This window comes from Simochromis diagramma, unplaced genomic scaffold, assembly GCF_900408965.1.
Source record: "Simochromis diagramma unplaced genomic scaffold, fSimDia1.1 OVJJ01000123.1, whole genome shotgun sequence".
In the NCBI taxonomy this organism is placed as follows: Eukaryota; Metazoa; Chordata; class Actinopteri; order Cichliformes; family Cichlidae; genus Simochromis; species Simochromis diagramma.
Genome location: NW_024386778.1, coordinates 2,864,119 through 2,880,996, shown reverse-complemented (window position 1 = coordinate 2,880,996; position 16,878 = coordinate 2,864,119). Strand labels below are relative to the sequence as shown.

Here is a 16,878-nt window from a genome sequence, read left to right as displayed (position 1 = left end):
AATCATCAAATCTGTGTCAGAATTCCAGAAAAGATTATCGGGAACATATTAATGCGCCGTGAAGATCTATAAAAATGTGTTCACACCTACAGAGGGGGAAAAAAGACAATAGCAAAATGAAGGGATGAACAGATTTTATGAGACAAAACCACATTTCATATTTTCACAGATACATACTGGCAGATGTAGCTTTACATTCTTCAAATATACATCGAATTGTGCAGATTTTGTGCCGCACTGTGTACATGGATGTCTTTAGAACAGATCCTGCATCACTGCTGCTCTTTCTCACCGTGCACAGGGCTGCACTTGAGTGCCCCAAAAAATTGCACAAACCTTTATTTTTACTCACATTAATTATTCACATCTGTCCATTTTTTTTGATGCACCGTATGCTGCTTGGATAGGAGAACTTTAGTTGGTTGCTCTAAGAAAAAGCCAAGAATACAGTATACATCTTTTGTTGTTGTTGGTACTCTGGTTACTGTGTGTACAGAAGGAGATGTAAAGCATTTGGATGACTTCTCAGTATGGATACAGTCTGGAGCCCTTCAGCAACGATTCCTTCTTGCAGCAAAGTGTCAGTATGAAGGCTCCTGCAGCTCATTCCCATGAGGAGCGCACTACACTCAAAGACTAACCCTATGTTTAATGAAGGTTTCGGCCATGTTTACATAATCCATAAATACTTTATTGTATGTTACTGTTATATGCAAATTACAACCACCACATTTGTTACACAACCTTAGAAGGCTTCAGCATGGAGAATATGAAGTTGTTACTGCTGCTGCTACCTTGTGACGATAATGCTCTGGCTTTTCAGCTCAACTCTGAGAAGAAAGACGGTAATAAACCACTCGTTTATCTTGTAGTTGAAATCAGTGTGTGGTGTCAGTGGGTGTGTGCAGGTATGCGTGTGTCCACATCAATTCCACGTCAAGTTTTGCATCAGCAAGTTTGGAGGTTTATTTAATGTCATAGCAGCAAGTTTTAATGTAAGGTAACAAAGACATACACACATGTAAGACCATCAATCAATGAAGGAAACAGATTTTTGCACATTTTTTTTCTCTTCAGTCACGTTTATGCTGCCTATTTAGTTCGTTGACTGCTGTAACATAGTGGAAAATACCCCCCCACCCCCCTCCCCCTATGTGTTTCATAAAAGTAATGGGAAGCAAACATTTCAAATGCACATGGTAAGGCAGGCTAAGTATCTGCCACGAATCAGAACAATCACAGCCACATGAAAATACCAAAGCATCTAATTAGATGACTGAGAATATGTATTGCAACGGCAGACGAGTGTCAGGTCAAACAAAACATTATTCATGATTAAAGGACCAACTGTTTCCCGCTGTTCCAGCAGATTTCATGACATGGCACTTATGTAAAAGCAAACAGTGTGTGACAAATAAAAAACAAAAGAAGATTCACATTGTAGCAAAACTTCTCTGTTCGCAATCTTGTAATGTGAAAGTGGACTTTTGGTGTTTTCAGAAAGGAAGACTGTTAAGAAGTCATTTTACACAACTGAAGAAGTGCAATTCGACAGTATGGAAAAATTTTGTGTTGCGAGTCATTCTCACAGCACAAATTTCAGGAGATTCGCAGTTTCTCATTAGCTCCAAAATAAGCACTGTAAAGACTATTTGGACCTATGTGTGGAAAAATAACTCACATATACGACAAACGAGCACTATTTTATAAAACAAAATAATCACTGTGATGACAAAATACTTTTATTCCCTGAGCAGCAGGTAGTGAACTGCCCAGGCTAGTTGATCCTGTTGTGTGTGTAATCCATAAACTGAGCACACCTCCCACAGTAACACTGGCTACTCAATCAGCTAATATTACATGGGGCAACTCTTCAGTCTGATATAATAAATATATGCATATAAAAATACAACAAGCATACCTACAGTACACCTGCTGCTCTTCCCCAGTACAACGTATTTAATACATCTAGATACTGGTGTACTTGTATATACACTGTGATAATTAATAGTGACTCCTAATTTGCATAATTTGTATTTAAATGTAATAAACATTAATATATTTGAGTGATGACTGATTTTATTTGTGGATTAATACAAATGTTTTAATTTTTACCGATTCAGAGTATGGTTTTATTAGAGCACAGGTTTTATTGGTATACATACAAAGATAGGTCTATACACTTCATGACTTACATGTAACTCGTCTTTGACAAATAGATTCCAATTGCTTTGAAGGTCAAACGAAGGACAAAGGGCACAGAGAGGTCTCGTCTCTCACACACCTGCTCAGGTTTTGACATTATGGGGAGGGGGGTACCTGAAATCAGTACATTCTGTGGAAAAGAAATAGCAGTGATACAGTACAAACAGCAGCAGGGCCATTTGGCTTCTTCCTCTCATGCTTACTGCAGAGAGAACACAACTGCTTTTTCAAACAACCCTCTGGATTTTGAGAAGTCGTCTATGACAGCAAATACAACCCACCCACCCGCTCACATTAGATTATTGCAATTTCAGTGCTGCCTGATTTATGCCAAGAACACAGAAATAAAGGCAAGTTTAACAGGTGCACTAAGACTATTTCATGCAATGTTCTGATTTTTTGTCATGTACACAAAGGCATCGTCTCAGGCTTAGTGTTACTTTGAGCGTTGCCACTTTGAACATGCCTTGGGGTGATGGATCAGAATTTGAAGGGATGCTCTTCTCTGGACACGGATCGTTACGGATAAATCATAATGAGAATCAGAAGAAGTGAAAAGAAAAGAACTGTGGAAATGACACCAGTGAAGTCAGTTGGTAACACAAGCATTCCGTTATATTAAGATGAGTCAAAGCTAGCCATGTGTCGGGATTAAATGTCACTATGATTAGTATACAGATGTGTCAAATGTTTAAGGTGCACAACTGCCTGGAGTAAGCTTATGTGGAGGTGACAAAAAAATGAGAGAATTTACAGCTGCTTCTACATTACTTCTTATTTCCTTTCCCCCATTTCTCTCACCGACAAAGAGGAAACATAAAAAAGTATATTGCTTCAAAAACATTTTTCTTTTTTTACTATTGAGAAACATTTCATTCGCCACTTCTCAGGTTTGTCTAGATAGACAGAGCATTACATTATCAGTCAAAGATACATAAACAAAGATGCTGTGAATCCGAGAGATTAAACGATCAACAATAGGAAGTGACAGTGACTAATTCTTGGGACCATTTGTTGGAGTCTGTCTGCCTGTTTGTCCACCCGGCTGGCCTCCTATCTACCAGCAGGTGGCCCACCGCAAGCACTGATGTATTTCCTGGGTGAAGGGGGAGAGGCTGAGAGATTAGTCTGTCACAGTTACAATAGTCAATCAAAGGACCGTGGCCTCGGTGTGTTCCAGCTGTGTGACCGAGGACCTGCAAACCTAACTGCACATGCTCTCCATCCATCCCTGCCTCCTATGCTGTTTGTCAGTGAGTAGCAGTAAAACAAAAAAGGGCTTCTCATTTGCTCTTTCCAGACGTGCTGGAGCCCCCCGCCCCACCCTCCAGCTTGTCAGCAATTTCAGATGTGTCTAACTTCTCAGAGCCGTCGCCTTTCTCTGATCTCTCCTTCTCAGACCTCTCCTCCCCCTCTACAAGCTCGGACCTCTCTGACCTGGCGTCTGCATCTCCCTCCGACTTCTCCTTCCTCTCAGAGCGGTCAGGATCCATAGATGAGGTGCCTGGCTTATCCCACGTGCCCATGGCCTCGTGCTCAGCTATACAGGTGGTGATAGTGGAAGTCCATGCCTTTAGGTCCTCCTACAGAGACCAGGATCAGACAGAGAGCTTATATAAGGAGTCTGCTCATCATATAATGCTTTTTCCTCTTTGCATTTGATTCATTGTGTGGTTTGGGATTTACACATCGCATTGTTACGCATCCAAATCTGAGCCTGCAGCAGATATATGCAAACCATCCAGCTGAAACGCTACATTTTCTTTATTTGAATAAAGTGTCTTCAGGTGGGAAACAATGTAATCAAATTTGCCTTTGACTGAAGGTTGCACCTCTTCTTATTACATCAGTGGTTTGTGGCTTTGTGCCGCACCTCATTCACACAAACCGAACCCATCAATTACTAAGTGGAAAGAGTTCAAACTATAAAGACAGAACCAAGAGTAGAAGAAGTATTTAGGTTCTGTACATGCCAAGTACTGCAAGAATGTAAAATGAAGTATTTTCATTTCATTTACTTAAAATTACACTTGATCTAAGGGACTGAGAGATGGTTAATGTGTTGTGGAGGATTGTTTCCTGCTGCTGCTGGGATCATTGTCCTGTTGCATGACCCTATTTGAGTCAGGCTTTAGTGGTTGGACACATGAGCTCATATTTGACTCTAGAATATTTTTGGATACGACTCAACTCAAAGTGTTCACATCACTGCAAAACAACTTCAAAACACTTGGAAATGGCTTCATAACCATTCCAAGAATGATGGGCACCAGTAATTATTTCACTAAGATCATTGCTGATGTCTTTCCCTTTTTGTGTTAACATGTACTTGAATGGTCCAAACAGTCAAAACGTCAGTATTTATAGAGCTGTTCACACTTGCTCAAGATCTATTAATCTATTAACACATTTGATTAGCAGGACCTGGCTGCAACCTACCCTTTAATTCATATGGAAGCAGTAACGGTGTACTTTTAACATAATGCTGACATAAATACTACACTGAATACTACACTCCCTAAGGAAATTATGTGGCTGCAGTGGCTTCAAGACAGTAACAGTAACAGACTGAACTAATTAAATAACACAATATATTACAAAGTTTACAAAATATAAGGAATAGCTCATATATATACAAATAGCTCAATTATAAATTTCCAGAATATTACAGAGGTTAGATATATATGACTGACATTTTACTCTAACCTGTAAAACTTTGTTATTTGTTATTTTCACTACAGAGCGTGTGCAAAAGGGTGTAACTATTGCACTGTGTACTGTGTATTAGATGGAGGAGTTGTACAAGGAGATAACCACAGGCAGGAATGATTTCCTGTGTCGCTCACTGGTGCATTTGTGTAACATCATTCTCTTGCTCAACATGCTCCTCTATGCTGTCCTTGTGTGATTTTAGTAATCCAGTGGCATTAAAAAGAGACAAACTGGTAATATTATAATCAAAATGTGTGAAAATGTGTTGGATACAAGTTAAAGAAACGTCATTCTGTTATCTGTGAAGTTCCATTAACAAACCAAAACCAACATCTCTGTTGTTCTAGATCTTCAGTACCCTCTTGTCAATAGTAACATATCACATACACATGTGGCCAGACGTTTACATAGACTCATCATGGGTATGAATGTTATGGTAATGGAATTATTATACAGCAAACATCTTCACTGACTTTAAAAACAACAACTAGGTTCACAGATGACAAATATCTTTGATGAGAAGATCCAGAATGCTAAATACAGGCTCAAATACACCCCTGCTACTATTTGGTGAAATATCTCTTAGCAAGCTGCAGTGACACCAGATGGGTTTTGATCGCTATCAACAAGCAACAAGCTTCCAGCAGAACTGTGGTTGGGCATTTGACAACTCTTGTCAGATTTGGTAGAATTCATTCAAACTGGTTGGTTTTCTGGCCCTGCTTTTGAGCCCAGTCCATACATTTTCATGATGGTTGAGGTCAGGGAGGTGTTGAGTTTAAAGATGCTGATTTTGGAGCAGGGGCTTCTTTTTTGGTCAGAACCCTATTAGTCCAGCGGTGACACATCTGAATTACTTGTATTTATGTACAATTGTTTAAACTGTTGATCTTGGAATGTGCTGTTGTTTAGAAATGCTTGTGTAAATCTTTAATCCTCATTTTTAGATATTTATCATGTTCCTTGGACGTTCCCTTTGTTGCAAGTATCGGTCAGTCCAATGAGTGATGCCTTTTTATGCTGGTAAAGAGAAACTACCAACCAGTCATGATCACTAACAAGAAGTTAACAGGGCCTTGACCTATCAAGTTAAGACATTGAAGAGCCTTTAGTACCACTTATTAAAAGGTTTAAAGTGAGCTTATATGTATTATTTTGACAATTTTGAAAATAAAAATCCAAAAGAATTCAAACTTGTGCTCCCAGTTTTTGCCTTTTAATGTCATTAAAGACATATGCTGTATAATTGTTCCACCCTGAAACAATTAAAAGCCCAAAATGACCATGCCATTCATGCCCAAGGTGAGTGTATGTAAATTTCTGGCCAATAATTTATATAGTATTTACCTGAAAAGCGATTTCCTAAAACAGCTTGACAGTGTATTTTTAAACAAATGTTATTGAAACTGGAGTAAATAGTTGATTTGTTCGGCATATTTTGAGTCTGGTAGCAGGGCGACCTGTGCAGATTTGAGTGAAATCAGTGCCCACGTTTAAGGTAATGTTCAAGATAATGAAGGAAGGAGCCAGCCGGTGCAATGCTGTAGATTATTACTTTAATCAAAATAGTTTTTGCAGAACAATGAGCAGCAAATACATTTATTGATGATCTTTTTCTTTTCATGAGTTTGATAATGTACTGACTGATCAGAATGCTCCATGTCTTTAAGTTCTAACATATCAACACCAGTAAGTTAATTGACCTTACCAAGTTACAAATGTATCTTACCTCATCTTTTGCATGAAACACGAAGTTGTTTCCATCGTTCACTCTGTTGCACAGAAAATCAATAGGGACTTGTCAGTTTTTATGCATTTGCATGTATTTTATAGCCATGTGGTTAATCAATAATTTAAAATCTTTTAATAGGCAATAACCTTTAAAGACATATTACACTTTTCAATATAAACTCAGTAAAACCACAATTTGAAATCACAGTTACTGGCAATAAAATTTGCCATAATAATAATAATAATTCTTACTGAAGGATGAAGACATTTTTCTTCTTCTTGTATCCCATCGACGGATCAAACGAGCAGTTACTAAGGTCAACAGGAGGCTCTCCGTTGTATGTTGTGTTGTGGTTCCTGGCATCCTTATAGAAGGTCAGCTTTCCATCTTTCAGCACACAATATACGTTCACCCAGGACTTGCTGGAAAATCACAATGAGACATCAAACAGATTTGTAATGCATTTCTGCAGATAAGTTGGGTCACATCAGTTATTTCTGTTTCAAACAATACACATTTAAATTTTAGAATAACTAATAAAAATCAATGAAATTTGCAATCAACCTGTCAAGCTCTCTGTTTTCCCAAATCAAATATGCCGTTAACCGAGATAAACCACTTGAATCAAACATGCAAATGAATCTTTGGAAAATCCTTTCTGCTGGTTTTGGAGGCAAAATATTTAACTGTCCAAAAACATATAGATCTAACTATACTGTCGCTCTGTGTCATAACACATATATAGTGTGACTGACCAGGACTGAAAGCTAACCGTCGATGGTTTCTTCAAAGTTCATGACACATGCTAACATTGATAGCATTGATAACATGATAGCTGGATCCGACTGAGGTCAGTTTAATAAATTAGTCTTCAATGAAGACAGTCAGCTCACTCTGGTCAAAGATAGTAACGACAGTGAGCGTGAAGGTTGCTTCTAGACAACCTGCTTTCTTTTCGCAAACACAAAAGTAATACCCTGCTGGCTGAAACCATAAGCTATTTGACCTGGTTTGCACAGTTTTCCATAGTTTGCAAATCTTTGATCAGACCTTTAATGAGGCAGTTGTTATTACTGGGGTGGTGTTTGTCTTTTGTTCATGACTTCTTTACCTGTTTGGGCTTCGCTGCTGAGCTTCAAGGTCAGAGCTGGTGGCCTTTTTCCGGTAGAGGGAACCTTCGTTGTGGGCAGTGTGTGAAGGCGGCTGGGGTGTTGTTGGGGCTCCAGTTGCCGGGGCTGAGCGGGATCGTCGAGTCTCCTCAGGCTCTTTTGGACGGGGCCTTCTCCTTGGTTTGGGACGGTCTCGGGCGCGAGGACGTCCATCAAAACGGGTCACGGGTGCTGAGAGGCTGCTAGGAGGTCGATAAGGCTCTCCTCGTGCCTGAAAAACCCGATAACAAAAGAGAGAATATTGCATCTATACATAATTTAAACTAAAGTGACACCACAATACTGTGGTGTGCAGTATGTAAACTCACATGTGCTGCCTCTCTCTCCTGGACCTGCTCTACAATCTCTGCCATGGTATTTCTCTTCTCCCTGGATGGACAGCAAACATGAGTCACCCACACAGCAAACACAATCGTTACGTAACCTCCAAATGATAACGATCATGCTGGACTGTGCTGACTGGGCAAACTGTAAAGAAACCACTCATTCACATACCCTGAGCGTTTGTCAGAGCCCTCCTTAGCAGAGCCCTCCAGGTCACTCGAGTCCTGCCTCTGCAGCCTCTGCTTGCCGCTCCCCTCCTGTTCACTAGACGACTGCCTCTCCAGGCGCCTCCGGTAACGCTCTTGCCGCACAATCAGTGGCAGCTCATTCAGCCTCGCTTGAATTTCCTGTTCGCTGGAGGTCTGTCTGCCCAGCTTGTACTCCCTTTCTCTCCTCAGATGGTCCATCTGAGGGTCAGAGCGGCTGCCACGGGGATCTCTTTGGAGGCGGCCGTGGAGGAGCTCCAGCCCTGACTCTGGCCCCATCATGTCTGCCATCGGGATGTCGCCAAACTGTTCACGCTGCACTCTGCTGGCTTCGAGAAGAGGGTTTACAGCCTTGTGGATGTGGTTGATTCTAGGCTGCATGAAGTCAGCTTTCAGGTGCTGCCATGCATATGCCATTTTAGGGTCCATGATGCCACCACTCTGTGCCAGATATCCAGAGCTGCCCAGGCTTCCACTGCTGTAATGATTTTGTGCCAGATAGCCTGAGCTACCCAATCCGCCAGCGCTCTGATAATTCTGTGCCAGGTATCCAGAACTCCCCATATTAGACTGCTGTGCCAAAAACCCAGAACTTCCCATATTGGGCTGTTGTGCCAAATACCCAGAGCTCCCCATGTTGGACGGTTGTGCCAAATATCCTGAACTCCCTAAATTTGGCTGCTGTCCCAAATATCCGGAAGTCCCTATGTTTTGCGGTTGCGCCAGATATCCAGAACTGCCCATATTCTGCTGAGACAGAAAGCCTGGGCTTCCCATACCTCCACTGCCTGGCTGCTGAGCTAGGTTACCTGAACTTCCTAACCTGCCACTGCCCAGATGATTCTGCATCCCACCCATGCTCCCAGTAGTTAGTCCAAAGTACCCAGAGCTTTCTGCGCTACAAGCAGTTTGATGGTTCAAACCGAGATAGGTGGAGGTGTCTACTCCACCACTCTGAGAGGTCAGTGCTGAGAAACCAGAGTCACTCCCACCTCCGGCTGCCGGGTGGTTCATCCCAAGGTAAGAAGTACCCATCAACTTCCCGCTGCCCTGATCCAGTCCGTGGTAGCCTGATCCATTTATAACTGGACTATAGCCGGCCAGTGCTGAAGACAGTCTCTGGCTTGCAGAGGTGGCACCCAGATCCAAACTGGGCTGCAAGGGCTTCGGTTCAATTTGGGCCTGTACCGTCTGCCTTAGGAAAGAAGAGGTAGCACTGGTTGAGGGAACACTGGGAGTCAGGCAAGATAATGGGAACATCCTTCGGCTGGAGAGTGGGGTCCTTTTCTCCTCCTCTTTTTTCTTCTCAGCCTAGAGAGAGAGTTAGCTACATAACTAATAGCACCACATAAACTTGATTAACGCCACATTTTATGCGATGGTTCCAAAAGATGCAGGTAAAGCTAGTGATTTGTTCATTTCAAACATATGCCAGACAAAACACTAAGCAATGTAGCGCGTAAGGCAGATTGGGTGCAGTGGGATTAGGGTACACCACATGCACTTAATGTCACGAGCCAGATTAAAGCCTGTGATGATGCAAACTCATGGTATGCGCCCATGCCTGCTAAGCAAACACAACACGTAGTCACTTAAAAAAAAAAAACTGTGACTCCGGCAAACTGATTCATTATTTATCTACAGTCAAGCTTACAGCAGAAAGCTGGCGCAGGGAGCTGAAGCGTTCTTTCCAGGTTACAGCAGCCTTGCGGAAGGCCTCGTGGCGAAGGATGAGCTGCTCAACCTCATCAGTTTGGGCTTGGGCTACTCCTCCCTCTTGATGCCTGGTAGTGATCAGCGGCTCCTTGGCCTTTAGCCAGGCTTCTGCTTTTACTGTCTCCTGAGCAAACTGGAATTTTTCTTGCTCTGGAAGTGACAGAAGACCAGCCACACTATTACCAACTCACTACATGCTTAATGCATACTCAGTAGAATCTGTTATTTACATGTTTGTGTATGTATTATGAGGGAATTTTATCATTTATGTTACAGCTTGGATTTCAGTCTTTTTGGTTAAATTGCGTTGAGAGTGAATCTGCAATGTCAGCTCAACCAGAAAAGAACAGTAAGATTCATACATGATTCATGATATATTAAATGCACATAGTGGCATGAAAGGGAAAAACATTTATAGTTTAGGCCCATTTAACATTTAACAGAGTGTTTTGTTAAGTATTCATCTATTAAGTATTCTATTTACTCACTGCGCTGCAGCCGTTCCTGGTGTTTGTCCCATTTTTCAACAAGATCCTTCTGCTTAGTCAGAAGACTGTCCAACTTCTCTTTTATCTGCAGCGACAGGCAGGTTGGTTTCATTACTACATAAAGTAATTGTATAATTTTTATGTATTCTTATATTAACAGTGTGAATATTTTTTGTCAGACCTCCTCTGAAGCAGGGTTGCCAGCAGCAATCAGGATCTTGCCGAGATCTGCACACTGCTGTATGGTCTTGCTGCGTCCATCTATTTTGGCTTTCAGCTCCTGGTGTTGTCTCATCATTCCCTCCAGAGCTGTCAGATCTCTGAGGAACACAGATCAGTTTTTTCTGGTTACATTAACCCCCCTCACAAAATATTTTAAAAAAGGAATCCTGACAGTTCTACTTCTTAAACAGTTGTTTAACAGCCATATTATTCTCCTTATTTAGCAGTATTAGCGATGTGATTGTATTGGCAGCAATAGTTTGCAAATCTGTCAAAGAGCAAAAGATTGCCGAAGGGCCTCATGTACCAGCCATGTATATGAATGATTCACACAAAAATCAGTGATTGACCAATATTATGTCAGCATATTATATCACACCGGAATTTGTTTTTACTTTACAAACAAATTCAGAAAAACCTCTGATCCGGACGGAGGGACACAATACTGTCAGGCTTTATCACACCAGCCTTCATTTATTACCTGGACGAGTGTGAAAACATTCTTACTCTGCACCAGACATTCTCTATGGATTGAGTGAAAAAATTTTGGTGTCAAAGTTAATATTAAAAAAACTAGCAGACTGCATGAAGAAGAAGAAAAGGAAGAAGAAGAAGAAGAAGAAGAAGACAAGGAGCACACAATCTTATAGCCAGACATGAAATTTTTTTTTCCAAGGGCTTGTGCCAAAAGATGGCACTGCAAGTGATGAGAAAAAAGGATGGTGGGGATCAAAAGTTGAGGAAGGCTCAATTTTTGTAGAGGCATAAAAATGTTAGCTGCATCAAAACACACTACATGTGCATATGTTTCGCCATCTTTGTGGCTCCCATAGTGCTGTATGTTCATGCATATGCTGATATGTGGACATCTGCTGAAAGATTTCAGGCCAAATATGAAAATACTGCAAGTTGGACGGTGGTACTGGTTGGGAACATGACAAATAAAGGCAGTGATTAGAGTGTCAACCTGAGAAGCCCCCAACAAAAAACAAAAACAAACGGTGTAGCAGGTGTCATATGAAATTAGGTCAAAGCGGCACAGAAGACAATATTAACATTTTGTCTTCAATGACCATATAAGACCACAGAAACCTGCAGGCAAAAATGCACTCTCTAAAGCTCATTCATCTTTTCCAAACTGTAATAAAGGAGAGCCATACCTTAACAAGCATATGCTACCTTACCTTGGCTCATCCCATCCTATCTGGCCCATGATTCCTTCCATCCACATTAGGTTTTCACGCACCACTGAGAAGAACTGGACCTTATCAGTTACTGAAGTCACTTGGACACGACTGGCCTCACAAGAGCTCAGCAGCTCCTTCCATGCATCCATCACTTCTTGTTCCTTGACCATAATAGCCTCAGCCTTCTCACCAGCATAGATGGTCCTCAGCTGGGCAGCATTCTCCTGCAGCTGCCTCACCTGCATAAAGACATGCGTCACTCTGTTTAATTAATAAAAGATTAGCCTTAGTTTTTAGTCAAAGTTTGCTTTGTCTATGACGTATAATCTATTTTGTGACAAACATAAGTTTGGTGAGTATATCACTTGCCTGTGCAACTAGAAGTTGAAGGGCATGCTCAAAAGAGTGCATGAGTCTCTGCAGGGTGGCTGGATTGGTAATGTTGGCTTGGCACGCCCTCACTTCTGGCAGCTGCTTCATCTTCCCTGCGATCTGAGCCAAGACCTACAACACAGGACAACGCTGTCATCATGAGTGCTTTAAAAATAGAAGCTGCAACTCACGCCCAGACAGTCTACCTGTAATGTTGAGGAAGAACAGGGCACACCTGAGTCACTGTCTGATATCGGATGTGACCATACCTCCTTGCAGTCGGTGAAAAACTTGTGCAGCTGGTGCGATGCTGCTAGCATTTGTCTGCGGGTCTCCATCAGCTCCAGCAGGTCAGCCCACGACTCGTTCAGTCCGTCTTTCCACTCAGCAATAGTGGCCGCGTCTGAGTGGCCACAGTCTATCATCTCGTTCACCATTTTGTTCACTTGCTCCATGCGCTGCTGGCCAATGCTGTTGGTTTCTGATGCAAACTTGGTGAACCTCTCCTGAAGGACCTGAAACGCAAACAAACAACGCAACGCTACAGAGACTCACACAAACATGAATCATTCTTTATTCTCATAAATGTAATGTAATTTAACACAGTGGATGATTTCCACTCTGCAAATACAGAATGCTTTCTCCTGTCCTGACAAATAAGTTCCTCGTCAAAAATGTCTCCAATGCACGTTAAAGGAAAGTCAGATGTATCCTATCAATGCAAAAGATGTTTGTTAAATAAATCTGTTTAGTGACTGAGCAGCTGATTAAAACTGGACCAAATATTCTTGCACCACTTCCAGTGAATGCTTGCAGGCCATGGTGCCCCCCTGCAGTTCACCCCATTTAAGACAACTTTTCTCTGATCAGCTGTCCCAGACAGAAAGAACACATGAAAAACAGGTGGGTGGTGCTGTTGTGCTCATTAATTTTCCAATCTCAAAAAAAAAAGTTACACGGTGTAAAGTTTTCACCACAAGATGTCAGTATATTGCAGATTGAAGTCCACTGAGTTTGCTTTCTTACCCCTCCCAATTTCAAGCACATGATCCTAGCTATGGCCATGGTTGTTGGTGGAACAAACATGTTGTAGTCAGCCAAGAGAGATCAAAGTTGACACACAATATACGTCTGTCTCCTTTATGGTATACACTATATAAGTATTCACCCATCCATCCAAATCATTGAATTCTGGTGTTCCAATAACTGTCATGGCCACAGGTGTATAAGATTAAGCAACCAGGCATGCAGCATGCTTCTACAAACATTTGAGAAAGAATAGTGTGGCACTGTATTAGGATGCCACCTGTGCAGTCGTGAAATTTCACAGTTTGGGCTCAGAATTGACTGAGACTAGAACACCTCATGTGTTCCTGTTGTTTGACTAGATGCTAAAACCTTGTAGATATACTGACCGTGACATCCTCGAGGTCCTGGCCTAGCTCAGTGGAACTGGCTACTGCTTCACGCTCAGTGATCCACTTCTCTAACTCCTCTACTTCCTTGTTGAGCTGGTACAGCCAGTACTGCTGTTCCAGCTTCATCTTTCTGTGTTCCACCATGTCCTTCAGAGACACATAGAGGCGGTCTATGTGGGACTGCTGCTTGGTGATCTGCTCACTGTTGAAAGTTAAGACAAATCAAAGGAATACAATTACAATTTCAAAACAATTTTCCATTAAGTACTTAGAATGTGCAAAACAAATTTAGGATAATCTGCAGGGATTATGGCACACCTGTCTGGGTGTCCTAGTTCTAGTAGATGTTGGCATTGCTGAGATAACATGCCTACGGTCTCTGCATATGTCTCCACGGTTTGCTCCAGAGCCAGGTGGGTCTTCAGAAGTTGTAGCGTGCTCGCCTCATCCTGAAAAATAAAACACCATGATCACTTTGATGATAACCTATGGCTGTAAAGAGCAGTGTGAATATTACAGGGGTACATACTGTGCCTTTTTCTTCACTGGCCAGGTTGAGCTTCTGTCCTGACAGCCAGGATTCCACTTTAGCTGCTTCGCTGTAGTACTGCTGAGCCTGTAGCGCAGCTTCCAGCAACACAGACCTCCTCTCCGTCTCCAGCTGCAGCACCTCCCACAGCTGGCGTACATGTCCCGCCCCCTCACGTACAAATTCCACCTCAGGAGTTCTCAGTGAAGCAATGATTGCTGCCCGATCAAGAACCTCCTCAATACGAGCCCGCCGCCCTGTCAGCTCCCTCTGGATTGCCTACAGAACCGATGAGAAAGTTCTCAGTCTTATCAGAATGTGGATTACATTTCAGCTGACCATGGCCAAAAGTCATCCCTGACTTACCTGGTTCTTTTTGATATACTGCTGTACGCTCTGGAGGTTGTTTCCATAATCCTTACAAGTAGCTAAAGGAAGCCTCTCCTGAATCCACAGCTGCCAAACAACCACAGTGGGGTTATTAAATATTTCAGAAGGCACGTTTACGATCAAACGTAGACCAAACACGGAAGCGATGGCAAAGACATGATATATTTACTTTGCAAATTCTGAATATGAAAAAGCAGTTATGTGTGATGATATTGTAACAACCATACTGGCACATTTTATAAGCAGTGTTTAAATTTAAGACAAAATATATGAAACAAGAAGAGGAGGGACTCGGACGACTCACTATCTCATCTTCCAGGTCCTGGGCGACTTGATGCATCTCTTTGGAAGCCAGCAGGATGCGGCGTCGCTCCTTCAGGGGCTCGATGAGGCGGACTATACGGGTCTCCACTTCGCCTGACTGCTCGCCGACCTCCTTGTCACCTGCCATCAGCCCTCGCTGGGGTAGGCAGAGCCCCTGCAAGCTTCCAAGCTCTCCCACATCCTTGTAAAAGTCCCCTATCTGAGACTCCATAGCCTTCACCGGATAGAAAGGAAAGGTCATGTTACAACCATATGAAGGATGGACAAACACAGCACGTCAGCTGTTTCCCTAACAGAACATTTCAGGGTTATATAACAGGTGCATTTTTGAATGCCTCTGAACCCCATGTTTGAGAGCAGGCCACTACAAGGGCCGCTGTGGGCTATTTATTGAAAATTTTCAACTATACAGAAAAATGTTGCAATTTAAGCCAAACTATACAAGAAGGCTCCGCACTTCAGTGGAAATATGCACCTACATCCAAGGTGGTGTTAACCAATAATAATTAATTACAGCTTTCTTGATATGTTAAAAACATTTGGTTGAATTTTATGTTGCGCTGGTTTAAGAGACATGTTCAGACCAAGAGGAGGGCCTTGGGACTTGCCTGAAATTTCTGGAGCTGTTCATTGAAGGTTGGCAGGTGGTGCGCCTGTTCCAGCTGGGGGGGCTGCTGCTCCAGGTGGGAGAGCTGATTGTCGAGGTCTGAGTAGCTCTTCACTGCCGGCTCGGGTTTGTTATTTTCAAAGAGCTGGCGGGCCTTGGCCTTGGTCGTGGTCTCCAGGTCAGACCAGCACTCCCTAATCTCCTCCAGCTTCTGCTGCACCACTGAACGGAGCTCAGGTTTCTCCTGGATCAGCTCCTGACCTTCCTGCAGAAAGAAAGTGCAAGTGTTAGGGTAGGTTTTTAGAGAATGGTGCATAGTCGTGAAATTGTTTTATTAAAATGACATTATGTGTGGCACTGTCACTTCCTGGCTGAGTGATTTTGTTGCTTCTCGCTCTTGCACTCCTTTAATGTCAGGCTTTGCTTCAATGGAAGGCTTCTACAGATCGCCTTGCTTGCTACTAGAAATCTATAAGTTGCACGATGCTGCAAACAACTGTCAATTCAATTCAGTTCAATTTTATTTATACGTCACCAAATCACGACAACAGTCGCCTCAGTCACCTGTCCACCACTTTTTAAGACTTGACATGTATCGTAAATCAACTTTCCTTTTGAAAGCATTTTTTTCATGAACCTTTTATTGATTCATTTCACCAAATGAATATTTAGAATTGAATAAACACACTAAGCCACAAACCTATAGATCCTTTTCCCAAGTCTGTATGCATTCTTGTATTTCAGGAAGGAGCTGGGAGAACAACAGATAGAAAGTGAGTGGCTAAATTTGGTTTTGTCCCCAAAATAGCTCAGCACGACAGAGCTCCACGCCAAGGCTGCAGCCCCCCGCTTGCAGAGAGGCAGGTGTACGGAGCAAAGTTTGGCCTTGGGCTGACCTAAAAATGGTATATGGCAAGTCTGATAAACCCCCGTTCCGCCCTTCGCTCATACTCCTCTTCTCTCCCCTAAATCTTTGAGCTCTGTTCATGACATGATGTGGATGAGGAGATTTGATGAGATCAAAGCTTGTGGTGCTTCCCTTTGTGTCAGTTCTTCCCTAGAATAGATAATTACCAGTCTCCAACTACAGTGAGACTTAGGGGAGTAGGAGGCGTTTTCCTTCTATGACAAGGTACTCCTTCGTGATTTGAAGCACCAGAAAATGCTGCACTTTTTAAGGAAACGTCCTGTTCTGGCTTGCTCTGGATGATGCATTGCTTATTTACTTCCGTCCTATTATCACATCAGCCATGTGTATGGTGGGGTGCATCTTCTAA

At 42.4% G+C, this 16,878-nt stretch overlaps 1 protein-coding gene across 3 annotated transcripts in view; it reads right to left on the bottom strand.

Annotated features, from left to right (window-relative positions):
* Positions 1-821: 821 nt before the first annotated feature.
* The window catches only part of sptbn4a (spectrin, beta, non-erythrocytic 4a), a 30,668-nt gene continuing 14,611 nt past the window's right edge, over positions 822-16,878 (bottom strand). For 2 of the 3 annotated variants that reach the window (XM_040011858.1, XM_040011866.1), the window contains exons 3-20: positions 15,603-15,866; positions 14,975-15,208; positions 14,647-14,736; positions 14,281-14,559; positions 14,070-14,200; positions 13,749-13,953; positions 12,603-12,848; positions 12,331-12,465; positions 11,959-12,200; positions 10,734-10,872; positions 10,553-10,637; positions 10,003-10,214; positions 8,314-9,659; positions 8,127-8,187; positions 7,761-8,029; positions 6,901-7,071; positions 6,647-6,689; positions 822-3,788 (exon numbers count right to left, since the gene is read on the bottom strand). In XM_040011858.1, the coding sequence (XP_039867792.1) occupies positions 3,489-3,788; positions 6,647-6,689; positions 6,901-7,071; positions 7,761-8,029; positions 8,127-8,187; positions 8,314-9,659; positions 10,003-10,214; positions 10,553-10,637; positions 10,734-10,872; positions 11,959-12,200; positions 12,331-12,465; positions 12,603-12,848; positions 13,749-13,953; positions 14,070-14,200; positions 14,281-14,559; positions 14,647-14,736; positions 14,975-15,208; positions 15,603-15,866 (4,452 nt within the window). In that variant the 3' untranslated portion in view covers positions 822-3,488. Of the gene's footprint in view, positions 3,789-6,646; positions 6,690-6,900; positions 7,072-7,760; positions 8,030-8,126; positions 8,188-8,313; positions 9,660-10,002; positions 10,215-10,552; positions 10,638-10,733; positions 10,873-11,954; positions 12,201-12,330; positions 12,466-12,602; positions 12,849-13,748; positions 13,954-14,069; positions 14,201-14,280; positions 14,560-14,646; positions 14,737-14,974; positions 15,209-15,602; positions 15,867-16,878 lie in introns of those variants that run through there. The other variant, XM_040011871.1, reaches the window with a different exon arrangement.